Source organism: Cornus florida, unplaced genomic scaffold (genome assembly GCF_030987335.1).
Source record: "Cornus florida cultivar Cherokee Brave unplaced genomic scaffold, ASM3098733v1 CherokeeBrave_3.0.0_Hap2_Chr04, whole genome shotgun sequence".
NCBI classification, from domain to species: Eukaryota; Viridiplantae; Streptophyta; class Magnoliopsida; order Cornales; family Cornaceae; genus Cornus; species Cornus florida.
Window position 1 is genome coordinate 16,791,254 of NW_026775574.1, and position 12,891 is coordinate 16,804,144.

General features: G+C 34.5%; 2 protein-coding genes across 2 annotated transcripts; one reads left to right on the forward strand and one right to left on the reverse strand.

Moving 5' to 3' along the window:
- On the forward strand, positions 1-1,264 carry LOC132302186 (zinc-finger homeodomain protein 9-like). Its single transcript, XM_059799064.1, has one exon. The coding sequence runs from the start codon at positions 92-94 to the stop codon at positions 1,100-1,102; it is 1,011 nt and encodes a 336-aa protein (XP_059655047.1). The 5' UTR covers positions 1-91; the 3' UTR covers positions 1,103-1,264.
- Positions 1,265-6,089: 4,825 nt separating this feature from the next.
- On the reverse strand, positions 6,090-12,275 carry LOC132302877 (tryptophan--tRNA ligase, cytoplasmic-like). Its single transcript, XM_059799866.1, has 12 exons — positions 11,966-12,275; positions 11,764-11,883; positions 11,385-11,570; positions 11,090-11,141; positions 10,875-10,940; positions 10,496-10,582; positions 9,218-9,310; positions 8,216-8,296; positions 8,035-8,106; positions 7,630-7,698; positions 7,349-7,459; positions 6,090-6,335 (listed from the first exon to the last, which is right to left on the reverse strand). The coding sequence occupies exons 1-12, from the start codon at positions 12,172-12,174 to the stop codon at positions 6,285-6,287; spliced, it is 1,197 nt and encodes a 398-aa protein (XP_059655849.1). The 5' UTR covers positions 12,175-12,275; the 3' UTR covers positions 6,090-6,284.
- Between the last annotated feature and the right edge of the window lie 616 nt (positions 12,276-12,891).

Below are 12,891 nucleotides of genomic sequence, written 5' to 3' on the forward strand. Positions count from 1 at the left end.
AAAATAATCTGACCTATCATCATCTTTCATCCACTGTCTGTTGAAAAATCAAGAAAACACCCAAACCCTAGATTTTTGAATCATTCCACCAATGGACCTAACTACAACCCCCACCAAAAATCCAGATGCAGAAAATGAAACCCCACCACAGACCAAACCCAATAGTAAGTCCTTATCCTTCACCAACTATGCACTGAAGCAACACCACCACCACCACCACCACCATCTGACAGCAGTCTCACCACCACCGGCTGCGGTGGTGACATACGGAGAATGTCAGAAGAATCACGCCGCCAGCTTGGGTGGCTACGCCGTGGACGGTTGCGGTGAGTACCTCCCCTCCCCCACCACCACCCCCACTGACCGCACCTCGCTAAACTGCGCCGCCTGTGGCTGCCACCGCAACTTCCACCGCCGCGAACCTGATTACACCACTACCACCACCCACTTTCTCGACTTCCGCCGCCACCCTCCATTGCCACCGCCACAACCACCTCGCCGGATTAATTCACCCTCGACCTCACCCTCAACTTCACTCTCACCACCACCTCCACCAGGACCACCACCACCGCCGCCACCACCATCTTCATACTACCCTTCAACACCCCACATGTTGCTGGCCTTAAGCACCGCCGTCCAACACCAACCCACAACGAATCACCGTCCGGTGGTGGCGAAGGCGGAGAACCCAAGTGGGCGAAAGCGGTTCCGGACTAAATTCAGTCAAGAACAGAAGGAGAAGATGCTGTCATTTTCAGAGAGATTGGGTTGGAAGATGCAGAAGTGTGATGAAGGATTGGTTGAAGAGTTCTGCAATGAAGTTGGTGTTGGTAAAGGCGTTCTCAAGGTTTGGATGCACAACAATAAACACAACTTTGGGAAGAGAGAGACTAACACCACCACAACCACCGTCGCCGCCACCACCACCACCAACAACAACAACAGTTGTGATAGAATTATTAGCTATGATGAACACAACAATGGCCACAACATCAACATTGACAATACCAACAAGATCAACAATAGTACTGATTATCATGGTGACGATGACAGTAGTGGTGCACATCTTCATGATTCCACTGATGGCTCTTCTTCATCTTGATCCAGAGAGAGGTGATATATAATTCCTTCTCTTTTTCGATCATTTCTTGATCTGAATTGTTGTTTAATGAATAGTAGTTAGTGTAAAGAGGTAGAGAAGAAGATAACAGAAAATAAATATCTCATCAATTCATTTGTGAGGGATAATCTTTTTTTTTTTTAATTCACTAATTATTTAATAATTTTGTTGTATTTGAAAGTAGTAAATGTTTGAACTGAATTTCTTCTAATTTTAGATGGAAGACACAGATTCAATATTCTCAAACTCAAACATACTTTTATGTATTTCCTTGTTTTTTTCAAAAGAAAATCCATTAGCCCTTAAGAAGATTGTGATTTTTCTCTTTTATTTAATGGGATTTTTTTTATTTTTTTTATTTTTATTTTTATTAGCATGTATATGATTTTGGTAGGAGTTGTGTTAGTGGTGGTCAAATGTCACAAATAGGTTTCAATTAAAATTTAAAATCTAAGAGAAGTAATCGGTTACCCTTCAATTTTGACAAGTGATCTCATATTGGTTTGTCCAAAGAAATAATTCAAAAGAAAAAAAAAAAAGAAGGGAAAGATTATGAAGAAATTATTATGTAGTGCGAATATGTGATCTCGACTAATTATATAATATCATATCATTTTAAAAAGATCAAATAAAATTAATTCATTTAATTTAATGATATTTTGTAATGGGTGGAGACTATTTATTTTAATTTCTTTATCAGTTACTTCTTCTTTTTTTTTTTTAAATAATTATTTATTTTAAAAATTGTGACTCATAAAATTATGAATAAATTTTTATAAACAATTAATTTAAGATGGAGGGAGTAATTCAGTGACGAAATTTGTTAAAGTAATTGAAATCGTTAAATTTGACAAAAATAAATTTAGAAGTCCTTGTGGATTCATCTGCCATTTTTGCTTCTGATTTCATTTATACGACATCATTACTTTCTGCAGGGTTTATGTACACTTGTCGTGGTGGGAGTAATGGGACTGATGGAAAGAGTTGGTAGATCTTTGAATTTCATTGAAGCAAATCCTCAAAACCCTATTCTCTTTTTCCTAGCTTTTTAATCATTGTTTCATTATTTAAAAATAAAGTCATGTAGGTGCATATGCCCTCTATTCTGAGTACCCTTGGATGAAAGGACGGTTCTCTCCTTATATTATCTTGTTTTTGCTTATTTCTAATTCAGGCAATGAGGGGATGTCTTGGTGTTTAACTTAGGTCAAGTGAGAGAAGTGCATATTTTTTAATTACAATTTAACCAAACTTGTGACATATCTAAATTTTATATGCTATCTTGTAATATGAACTTGTAAGGCAAGCAGGCTTTATTGTATTCTAATAGCAACAAATAAAGGGTGTCTAGAATATTATCCAGCCCCTTTCCTTATTGGGTTGGTTGATTGAGGCGGCAAGCTTTATTTTTCTTCGAAGATTAGTTTAGCCAATAATAATAATAAAAAATATATATATATTAGTAGAGGTTAAGAGAATCATAAATAATAATTTTTGGGTTGGCATGAAACACCCACTAACATTCTATTTAAGTATTTATACATATTTTATGTGTCTATATCCGGGCTCAATTCTTTTCCTTCTCTTTGATGATGGAAAAAATTGTATCATTTACTACATACTCCTTGATATAAATAATGATAATAAAGTAAGTGATAGTTGTACTTTTAAGTTTATTAAAGCTTTTGAAATAATAAAGTTTTTAGTTAGTATCTCTTCTTTCTTTGAAATAAAAAGTTCAGGGTTGAAGCTTCTAATACAACATGAGTGTGCATGCAATTTATAAAAGAAAATATAAGATACAAAATGGTGTGATATATATATGTAAACTTTGAATAGTAATATTTTAAACTGGCTGCAATTTTTTCTTTCTGTTAATTCTTGAGCGTATTCCATTTATAATATGTCATGAACTAAATTAGAATCATTTTCAACTATTCTATAAGAAATGATCCCCTGTTTTTTAGTGGGTTCGAATAGAGACCCGAAATCTTGAGCGTTCAATCCAACATAATAACTCAAAAACATAAAAAAGCTAGTATCATCATATAAATTTCAAATTTGAAGTAGCTATCCACTATAGATTATAACTCACTCGTATCTCTTTCATTTTTTTAAGGTGGTAGATTGACATTTTAAGGCCTCATAGAGAGAATTAGGTAGAGGTGGACACGGATCGGATTGGATTAGGTATCAATCTTAATCCGATTTGATCCCAACGGATTGAAATTTTTTTAGTCCGTCACCCATCCATGGGATAACGGATCAGATTTGCGAATTGGAGTTTTTCCAAAATTGTCTAATATTATTTATTTTTTAACTAGCTGAATAGATAAAATTTCAATTTATCAACATTAATTCATATATTTATAAATGATCATTAAATAGTAAGTCCATTAAATTATCAGTAACTAATTAAATTAACTAATACATTCTTTGAATATATATACATAAATCTCGCAGATCGGAATTTTAATAGTCCAATCCGTGAGTTATGAATTTAAATTTTTTTTAATCTACCACCGATCTATGGGTGTAGCAGCTCCGCACAAATCGGATCACATTCGCAAATATCTGTCCACCCCTCGAATTAAGGGTTTGCTTTTAAAATATTCTAATTACTAACATTTTTTGGGATTAAGTAAATAAATAAAATTACCAACTCTTTTTTTTTTTTGGGAAGGTAAATTACTATTTTTTTTTTTTTTTTTTTGTCATTATAAAAAAAGTCACACATCCACTTTATTCTGTTAGAAACTCAAACTTTTACCATCCAATTTAACCAGCGGAAGAAATACTACGAACCACAAGTTTGTTGGTACTATTTTCTTATTCTTGATGAGTCAGTCACACAATCTAATGGGTGGCCAAAAAGTTGACTCTCTTGGGCAACTTTTAGAAATCCAAGGATTGGGCTTGCTTGTTTCTACCAACCTATTGAGGTGAGTGGAACGGTAGATTTACCCAAATAAAAAAAACTTTTGGAATATGTGGACCAACTACCTTTTATTGTTTAGGCCAAGCCCAAAAAATTAAAAATCAAAACATGGCCCAATTTTAGATTCCCCACTCAGCTCGACTTTATTTTTATTTTATTTTAGTAAGGTAAATCATATTTTATAAATTGATCACTATGGAGCTTAGTCAGCTAAATCACATTTTGTTAATCAGAAAATAGTTCTTAATAATTCAGAAAACAAAAATCTGTTTTATGAGAACAATTTTTCAAAAAACAATTTTTTTAATTAACTTTTCAAAAAAGAGTTATTAAAAACTTTCAAACAAATAGATATTAGTACAAATATATATATACATATATGTGACTTAGATTGAAATGGCACGCATCAAAATGTTACAACTATCATTCACCAAAATAAGCACGAATACCTCCTAATGGGCCTCCAACATATATACCTAGAACAAGCAAAAAAAACCATCTCATGTGTGCTGTCTTTAATCTCCTCAACATGTTACAGCTACCAGTTTTAAATGATTTGTGGTTTCAATTCTCACCTATGTCTCATTTATTATATCTGCAAAATGTTTTCTAGTCATCAATTAACACGATTAAAGATCAACCAAACTTGTTTCCAAATTCATCAATGCATGTCACATAACCTGTTCCCAATTGGTAACCTCAAATTGCTTCAAATCCTTGTTACCAATTTATTTTCTAAAAATTCAATCAAACATGTCCTAGGTTTATGGTAATTCAACATTTCTTTTGTCAACGATAACAGTAAAAGGCTCTTAAATTATTTCGTAGTCCATTATTGGATCATCACATACAAACTATACTGCTATTTTCATCATATACATTCGTACATATGAAATTGAAATTAGTTGAATTGAAGAATATTAGCTGCAATTTTATACGAACATGTAACCTAACTCAAATATAAAATTCCCAAAAAATGTTCCTCTAACATTATATTACTTTCATGATATTTTATATTACTCTAACATTTATATTCAACCTTTTTTTTAACATTCAAGAGGATAAAGGGTTCGAGCCCCGCTTGAGTAACTATAAAAATAAATAAATAAAAATAAAAATAATTATTATTACTAATATGCTAACATAAGACAATTTTCTTTTGTTTTTAGACATTTTTATTTTTCTATAAAAAGAAAAGAGTATAATCATCATACCGAATAACTCAATGCCATGTCCTACATATTAAAATCCAAATCTTTGGGCCTTAATCTCAGCCGTCCGATCGAGGGCGACATGACTCCAAGAACCCTATTATCTATTGGTGTTCCCTCTCAAAACTCTCTTCTGCTTCAGCTCACAAAGAAAGAGAGAGAGAGAGAGAGAGGTGAAGCCGTACGAAGATGGTTCAACGGTTAACCTACCGCAAAAGGCATAGCTATGCCACCAAATCTAATCAGCATCGGGTCGTCAAAACCCCCGGTACATATACACACACATATATCTATATATGCTGTATTGATAATACTTAATCTGTTCATTCCTGCTCATTAATTGATCCCTGCAAATTTATATCCGTTAATGTATATATATATGTGTGTGTGTGTGTGTGTTTGTGGTTATAGAATTAGGGTTTGTGATGATTATTCCTTTCCATGAATTAGATTGTGTATGAAGCACATTTGATTTATGTTTATGTGACTGTTTCATTTGGGGTTTTGGAATGTATCAATTTGATGCATTTTCCTGATTATATTAAAACCTTAGTAGTTCAATTTGGTATTTTGGAATGTATAATTCATTTGAATTTATTGTAATCGCTTTCGACTATGGCGTTAATTAGACTATTAGTAACCATATCGAAAAATAATATAAACTTAAAATTAGTGATTTCTATATATAAAGAAACAGGTCTCAATATATATATATATATATATATATATATATATATATATATAGTAAATCAATGAGAACTGAAATATAATTTGGTACATACAGAGAAATAACAATGAGATTATATATGACCATGCCTCATCCAAAAAAACCAATCTCAACAAGCCTGCATTTATTTATATAATAATGTGTTTATAACATAAACACATTCCAAGTTGGTCCAAAAGTGCAACATGAAGATTGCTTTTAAGGTCGCTTTTCTTTCTTAAACTACATAGTAAGAGTCGGGAGGCCTCCAGGAATCAATCTCTTATTCAAATGCATCCAAATCTCAATTTAGCTGAACATATCGGGAAGAGGTCTCACTGCCATGAATGCATCCACCATCTGATATAGAACAAAGGAGTATATTATAAATCACACCCTTATATCACCTTACCATCTTATCGAAGCAACAGAGTATAAATTTTCTTCACCACATGGGAAATAAGCTATATAAACAAACAATATAAAGTTAAACAGATTTTCTCGTATTGTTGAAATTCATCGTCATCAACATCATCTTTGCCTTATCCCATATGAATGGGGTCGGCCACTCCAATCTTTCCTATTGCATGCCATTTCCTCTACTATAAATTGATCCAATTAGAAAGTTTACTCATGGTAAAGCATCCAGTTCTAATTTCAGCTACTGAAAAACGAGGATTCCTAAACTACTTTTAATAGCACACCGTTTACTAAACATATTAAAGTTTGTACAATATTATCAGCAAGGGAATAGATTAAATATTATTCCAGGAACAAATTAAGAGGAATATTTTTCTACAGTGTACCATTTACAACAATGCCACTGAAAGATGTGAATTGACATAAGTTGACACGTTAGATTATAGTAAAGCCCCAACTTTTATCATTATTCTTATCTTTTTCTCGGCCAAGTAGGTGGGCAGTGACGGATCTGTGAAGGGCTCAGTGGGGGCATCTGTCCCTACTGAAATTTTTTATTATTGTGTTTTATATCCTAAATTTATAATTTTTTACATTTATACTCATAAAATTTTGAAATTGTCCCCACTGAAATTATTAAAAAATCCATCTATATAAATTTGCCTCCCCTCATATGAATTCCTAGATCCGTTCCTGTATGTGGGGATGGGGATGGGGATGAGGATGGAAACGGTGTTCAAGCTCCTTTAGAAACTCGGTCCAACTCAATAGCTCCTAACCGCAAACAGAAATTCATAAAATAAAAATATTTTCAATGAAGTGTAGGGTCATGCAACTTATAATTCATGTTTCTGACAATCAAGCAACATTTGCAGATCCTATGACATTATCTAATCCTTTAACAATGTTTACCAATAAAAGCAACAATCTACTGAGCGATGCAGGTAACTTACCTCATCAGTCACGGAAGCCCGAGCCCTCCTATGTCTTTCCACCATTTCCGTCAAAACTTCAATAAGTCGTTTCTTTACTTCACCAGTTAACATACGCCCTGCACCATATTCCTGAAAGGGGGAAAAAGGTGGGATTGGGACAAGAATTCTTCAAGAAAGAAATCAAAGCAGCTGTCATTTGTGTGTGTAACACAGTCTGGCATGCATGAAGAACTAAATGTAGAACAGTATATATTTTCACCAAAAGGAAAACATCAGTCCATTAAAGATAATTATCTCACCTTCCTTATATGTTCAAGTTCAGCATCATCTTCTAGGAAAAAACCAAGGTATTTAATTGGAATATCTACCTGAATAATGTCCAAGACAAAAATAAAAAATAGAAAGAGATCAGTATGTATCCAGATTGCTTCCTAAATGGCAGCAGGCACTGGTTGAGCAAAGATCATCCATTATCATGAGACATAAAAGTATATGTACTCTGAAACTCACCACTTTCAATACACACACAAAGACAAGCAGAAGCGTAGGAAATTGAAAACAATAAAGAGCTTTCTTGCCATTTTCCAATAATTTGAGTTCACAATACTGAGAGATGCACAGCACCATGACTTTGCGAAAAAAAAAAAAAAAAAATCATTCTTCATCGTAACATTACCAAACTGAAAGAATAAGAATATTGGTACCTCAAGATTTGCTCCATACTTTCTGTGATTCTCTATAGAATCTTGCCCACCAGAGAATGCATAACTGTTTATCTGTACATAATTGCCGTTAATAAAAACCATAACATAAGCATATTTGATCAATGTCTATTAAGCTCCAACATAATGGACCTCATAACGTACAAGGAGTTCCAAAACAAACCTTGTTCTTAATGTCCTTCCCTGAATCAGTCACGTAAATTGCAGAATTTGGATCACTGGCAGACATTTTTCCCGTCTCACCCTGCAGACATCCATGCTCAGGGAAAGAAACAAACTATAGTCTACATGAACAATCAAATGTGTACCAATATGCCATTGCTGTTTCACATATTCCTAGGTTTTTTTAAGTTCTTGGGTCATCAAACGCAATTAAAACCTTCAAGTTTTACCATTGGCCTATAACGTCCCTACCCTCAAAGAGGAGGGGAGGGGTTTGAGCCCCGGCATAGGCAATGTCTGTGTGTGTGAGTACTTCCTGATCCAAAACAAAATAAAAAATCAATTTTCGATGAATATGACCAACCACCTTACGTTGAAGTCCTCAAGAGTTTTTTCACTTCATTTGGAGACACACCTTTACTAGAAGGGAAAATTTTAATTTGGAGATAACACCTTTAATAGATGGGAAAGTAATCTTCCTCCATTTTATTCAGAAGTGCAAATAAAGCATGTGGCTAGTAACTGACAATGTAAAATCCTAAATAATTACCTAATTTAGAAATTTAATCAGATGATACTAGGACTCAGCTTTATAGTGATGCATGGCTGGTCAAAGCCAAATATATGGAATATTTTAGGGTGGCATGCGTCTCCGTTTGTTGATTTCAGAACCAACGGACAAGTCTATGATGGTTATATCAATGACTGAATTTCAATGAAAGACTTAAACACCATTGAGCCACAAATCTGCAACAAATTTCCATACTCATGTAAGCATGAACTAAAAGATAACAAGACCATGTGTGTGTGTGAGTGTATCCCAAATATAAATACCTTAAATGAAAGAATAAGCTCAAGAGCCATGACTGCAATAGCAATTGGTGAAATGCAATATATATATATATTTCTCATCATTAAAAGCATTGGAACCAACTTCAGCAGAGTCATACAACCAAAAATATTTGCAAGAGCAGAAAGCCTTTGGGAATCAATTAAAAGATACCTGAAGGGCAGGAAAAAATGATGACTCGATTAACGCAGGCTTGTGATAACCTATTCGAGGAGCAACATCTCGTGTCATTCGAAAATAAGGATCCTGAGAAAATGAGCAAACTGAGGTAAGGACCATAAGAAAAAGAAAAAAGAAAAAAGAAAATAGAAAAAAATAGACAGGAGTGAGATTTTAGTGTGGAGAAAGGGATCAAGGTAAAGTAAGGATAACAATGAGAAGATCAAAAAACAAAAAAGAAACCAGATACCCTATGCAGATGGTCATCCCATGTCGCAGAGAAAAAATAATCATTTGGATAGAAATGGAAAGAAGTTACAATATTTTGATGAGCACAAAATAATACTAAAGCAAAGCCAAGTCAGTCAGACCAATAAATGGATGACCCAGTCTTTGGATCAATTTGATCTACCATGACAGGTTGAGCTTGAAAACCACTGAAACCAAAATGGCCCACATGGGCTTCAAGCAGAATGTTCCACCTCCTCTTCTCTGGCTTTTCTAGGCCTCTCCCCTTTCTCTTTGCTATTGCTGTCTACTTCTATTTCTTATTCGTGTTCCCTTCTTCCGCTTCAGCCTCTTGCTCCACCCATGGCTATGTGAACTTAGAAAGCGTCATGGACTACTTGTGCATTTCACACCTTATGGCTCGCGTTGCCCCTATAGTGACCAGCCCTTTTGATTGTTTTCCTTAGTATCCCTATCGTTAACTTTAATCTTTCCTACTCTTCTTTTACCCGTAGCTAATAATTTCCTTTATGCATAGAGGGATTATTCCCATGGTTTATATACTTTCAATATACAAAATGGGCTTTTTTGCAAGTTCTTAGTTTGTAGAATTTTGAATATGGAAATAATGTGAGTGCATAACTGCATTTTCTAGCTGTTCTAATGATGCTAGCATGCTTAGTTCTGGTAACATGTATAATGGTCGTGCAACATTGCAACTGCATGACAAAAAGAAAGTAATTTTAAAATTGACATTACCATTTCTAAAAATTTACCATACACAAACACTTCCATTCTATATCCAAATATTTTGCCAATACTTATATCCAGTTACTAATGGCGAATTAATCCATATTTGGATGCAATATTATAGTAATCCAGAAAGATCATCCAAAAATTAAGTTTCTTAATAGTTAAAATATATACAAAGCCCATATTTTTTTAATTAATTAAGCAAGCACTTTTGATATGTTCATCAAGCAAGCATATGACCGAAAGTCTAATTATAACGGATAAAACATCTGGATGATAGGAAGAATTAACCTGATCAATTGCGCATGGAATCAAGCAGCGGAGATTATCTTTGCCAGAAAAGAGATGTGGAAATGAACTGGGAAAGGATGGAACGGCCTGCAGTTATGAAATTTAGACCATTGAGACAAAACCATGCATTATAATCATAACAAGAAATATACTATCTAGACTGTTTTTATTGCTTCCATCCATATATTGTGTCTTGTGGTAGAATCCGACATATACAACCCAAAGCATTGTTAATGCAATCCTTTTGTCACAAGAAACAACATTTTACAAACAAAAAGGAGAAAAGGAGGAAGAGGGACAACACCCCCCTTTTTCTTTTCTTTTTTTATTATAAATAATAGTTCTTTCTAGAATTAACGATAGATGATAAAAATCATACCTGAACAGGCGGAAAACTTATCTTCCCTATATGGTCTTCGCCAGTAAAGCCAAAAATACTAACAGCCTGCATGGAAGCAACAAACTTATTACCAGTTTGAAAGCTTAGATTAAATAATATGCAAAAAAAAAAAAAAAAAAATTATAAAACAAGGAAATGGAAAGAAGAATCTCATTCATCATTCTTTCTGAAGATTTTCACTACGAACCAATCACCTTATTGTATGTCACACATTTTGCAACCTTCACCATGTTCTTGTAAAAGGCACTGCACAGAAAATTTTGACATAAGAGCAGTAGGGGAGCAGAATAAGCCAACACTGCCTCTGTACTATGCATGACAAGACTGTCTCTCACACACTTCTGAAAACTAACTTGAACTTCAAAGTTCAAAGACACTGTTTGTAGCAAAAAGAAGAAGGAGAAAATACAAAGTCCAAAGAGACTGTTTGAGCTCGACTCGTTAACAATTAATTTTTGAAGACTGAGAGTCCGCATGCACAATACTTACCCGCCAACATAATCAAAATCTGAGAAAATGAAAGTTTTTGAGATGTCAAAACCACAGGCTATGATGTCTTTAGCATTTTCATGAGCAAGTCTCTGGCTCTCCTCCACGGATAGATTCTTCCACATGCACTTCTCATCGTCAGTAAGTTGTATAACAAGAGGGACCTTGAAAGCATCCTGCAAATATCTGTAAGCAAAACAAGATAAACTACAATTTGTCAACAGAGGTAAAAACAACACGAGACACCGCCGTAGAAAAGTCACTTCCAATGCTTCATGGACCTTTTTTATATTTCAGAAATATACCTTACATATACATATACATAATATATATGTATATATATATATATATGTATGTATAAAGAAATTGGAGAGCTTACTTTGTGAACATGAACGGAACGAGATGCCCCAAATGCAAAGCTTCAGAGGATGGTCCTCTTCCTGTATACAGATAAAACTTCTGTCCTCTCTCATACACATCCAGAATTTCATTGAAATCCCTGTCAATTGGCACATACATACATGTATATAATATCAAAACGAACAATTAATGGACTATAGAGAGAGTGTGTATGTGTGTACCGGTGAGCGAAGAAGACACCGCGGCGGAGGAAGACGTGTGGAGGACGAGAAGTGAGGCGTTGGACTCTATCGACGAGGGATTGGTCGAGCCTTTGGCATCCGAACTTGTCGATGAGCTTGTCGTAGTCGATCTTCCCTCCGGCCGACACTTGCCATGGATTCACAACCTGTTCTTCTTCTACTACTACTACTTCATCTTTTGCACTCATTTTCCACTCTCTCTAGCAGCCTGTATTTTCCGGACGTAAATTCTACGCACTGCCGGTTCCTTTAAAAACTGCGGCAGTGCGGCGTCTTCTAAACGCACTGCAATAGGAAAAGGTCGTATTTTTAAGTTACGAAAATTACACTCTTCTTCTGAAGTTTGGGAAAATTATATAAACTTTATGTCTCATTTTAAAAATTACACTGGCCTTCTTTATAATCACTTCACAAAATTAACTTATGATATTTAACATGCTCTCAAATAAAATTGTAATACTAATCTAAGGTCACACAAATCCTTTCCAATAAGTGTCGCTCTCACGCTCCGAGCACGCTCCCGCTTCGTACACGTTCTTGTTCAAATTCTCCCTATTTATGATTTAATTTTGTCTCTCTTACATTCTAACTTTCAAATTTGCTTTCGCTTTCGCTTTCACTTCTGTTTTATGTGACTTTGATACTAATACACATTAAATTATTTTACAATCCTTTTTGCTTTATGAATAAGAGAGAGAAGAGAGAAAAAGATAAGAGAGAAGAAACCAATTGTGAGAGAAAAAGTGAGAGGAGAGAGAAAAGTAATGTGTCATGTATTACTTTTTGCTTGTTTTTGTTGGATCCTGTGAGCGAGCACTGGCAGGAGGATTGTCTCCGTGAGAAGCCTGAAACCCTTATGAATAAAAGAATAGATTTGGGAAAACATGTGGCATTGAGGGTATTTT